Source organism: Grammomys surdaster, unplaced genomic scaffold, assembly GCF_004785775.1.
Source record: "Grammomys surdaster isolate TR1022 unplaced genomic scaffold, NIH_TR_1.0 144152, whole genome shotgun sequence".
In the NCBI taxonomy this organism is placed as follows: Eukaryota; Metazoa; Chordata; class Mammalia; order Rodentia; family Muridae; genus Grammomys; species Grammomys surdaster.
This window is the reverse complement of record NW_021622733.1, coordinates 1-1,601: the sequence shown is the minus strand read 5'-3', so window position 1 is coordinate 1,601 and position 1,601 is coordinate 1. Positions and strand designations below refer to the sequence as shown.

Genomic DNA, 1,601 nt, shown 5'->3' with positions numbered 1-1,601 from the left:
TGTTAGCCCAACAGTCACTCCCTGAGTCAGCGTTTTGATGGATGAAACTTGACAGCACTGTCATGTGACACTATACCTATTAAACAGATCCCTGAGCATGTGAAAAAGTTCATTGAGCCCTATGCTGGAGTGAGCTGGTACCTGGTCCTGGGGGATGCCCAGCTCAGCCTGCAGGCGTCTCAGGGCTGCTCTCCTCACTCCCACAGCATCCTTCTCTTCCAGCTCATCAGGCACATACAAAGGGTGACTAGAACAGGAATCTGTAAAATGTCCTAGGGCAAGGTACAACATGGGGCTTTAGTGAGAGCTTGCACACACACCCCAATGGGAAGTTGAGAAGGCTCAGATGGGTTCTCTCACTACTCATTCCTCTGAGGCTCCCAAACCCTAAGTTAAACTCCAGTGCTCCCTGGAGTTGAGCTGGGTGGCTCACCAGGAAAAGTGTACTTGGTATCTGCTCTCTGCTGGACCAAGAGCTGGTTTTTCGTATTGAAGAGGACCACACTGAAGCCTCGGTGTATCAGGCCTGCAAAGTGAGAGTGTACGAGTTAGGGTCACACTGAAGTCAGTGTGGAGTCTGCATATCCATCCCCTTCTGTCTCTAATTCTCATCCAGCTCAGGATGGTGGCACCAAGAGTGGCTGGTAAGCCTTGCTGGGATAGAGTCTATGTGGGTCGCTCAGCATTTGGTGATTCAGTGTTTATTCACACACAGTAAGACTGCAAGTGAGAACTGCAGTTTTCCTCCACTTGTAAACAAAACCTAGAGAGCCAAGAAGTAAAGTAAGCCTTGCCAGGTAGGCTGAGACCCTACTGTGTGAGTCTTGAAACTATATTGTTAGCTGCCTTTGCCACACTGTGCAGGCATGTGGATGACCCAGTGGCACAGAGTCACTGCTTATGCCCTGGAAGTTGCAACACATGAGGCACTGAGAGAGCTCACAATGGGGTGACCTCCCACCACCCCATTTTTCTAGATACAGGTATTACTACATAGACCTGACAGGCCTGACTATGTAGAACAGGCTGGCTTTGAACTTACAGAGATAACTTGCCTCTGCTTCTCTACTGGAACTAAAGGTGTGCAGCACCTCACCCAGCTTGGCTACAATTTCTGCCTTTTCCAACCCATTTCAAGGCAGCAACTAGTGTGCATTACCAAGTCTACTGATGTAAGTGTTAACTGTATCAAGTCAGCAGTACCAGCAGCACACTGGACAGCTGCCTCCTGACACTGCCTGGTTCAGAGAGTGGCCGATGGCACCAGGCCTGCACATGGCGGCCTCCTTCCTGCTCACCCTTGTTGATGTTTTCCATGAGGTGGCAGTTCTTCTTGGTGTCAGCCCCAATGATCTGATCCTGCTTGTCAATGACAATGCACTTCTCCTCCAGACGTTCTATCTGGAGTTCATCAAGGTGAGTTTTGCTTGCCTGGGACATACCTGTGAACATGAATGGACTCTTTTCTGTAACCAGGAAGCATAAGGGAAAAGAGGTGGGCAAGTCCCTGTAATACCAGTGACAGAAATGGCACAAAATGGGAGTGTAACTGTTACGTGGAGAAGGATGAGGTTTTAATGATCAGACACTGAGCTACACTG

At 49.2% G+C, this 1,601-nt stretch overlaps 1 protein-coding gene across 1 annotated transcript; it reads right to left on the bottom strand.

Moving 5' to 3' along the window:
* Window positions 1–141: 141 nt before the first annotated feature.
* Window positions 142–1,440, bottom strand: LOC114615779 (isopentenyl-diphosphate delta-isomerase 2; the record flags this gene model as incomplete). The annotated part of the gene is made up of 3 exons (XM_028761413.1): window positions 1,299–1,440; window positions 434–526; window positions 142–272 (listed from the first exon to the last, which is right to left on the bottom strand). Coding segments are annotated over exons 1-3 (366 nt in total), but the record flags the coding sequence as incomplete, so codon positions are not given.
* Between the last annotated feature and the right edge of the window lie 161 nt (window positions 1,441–1,601).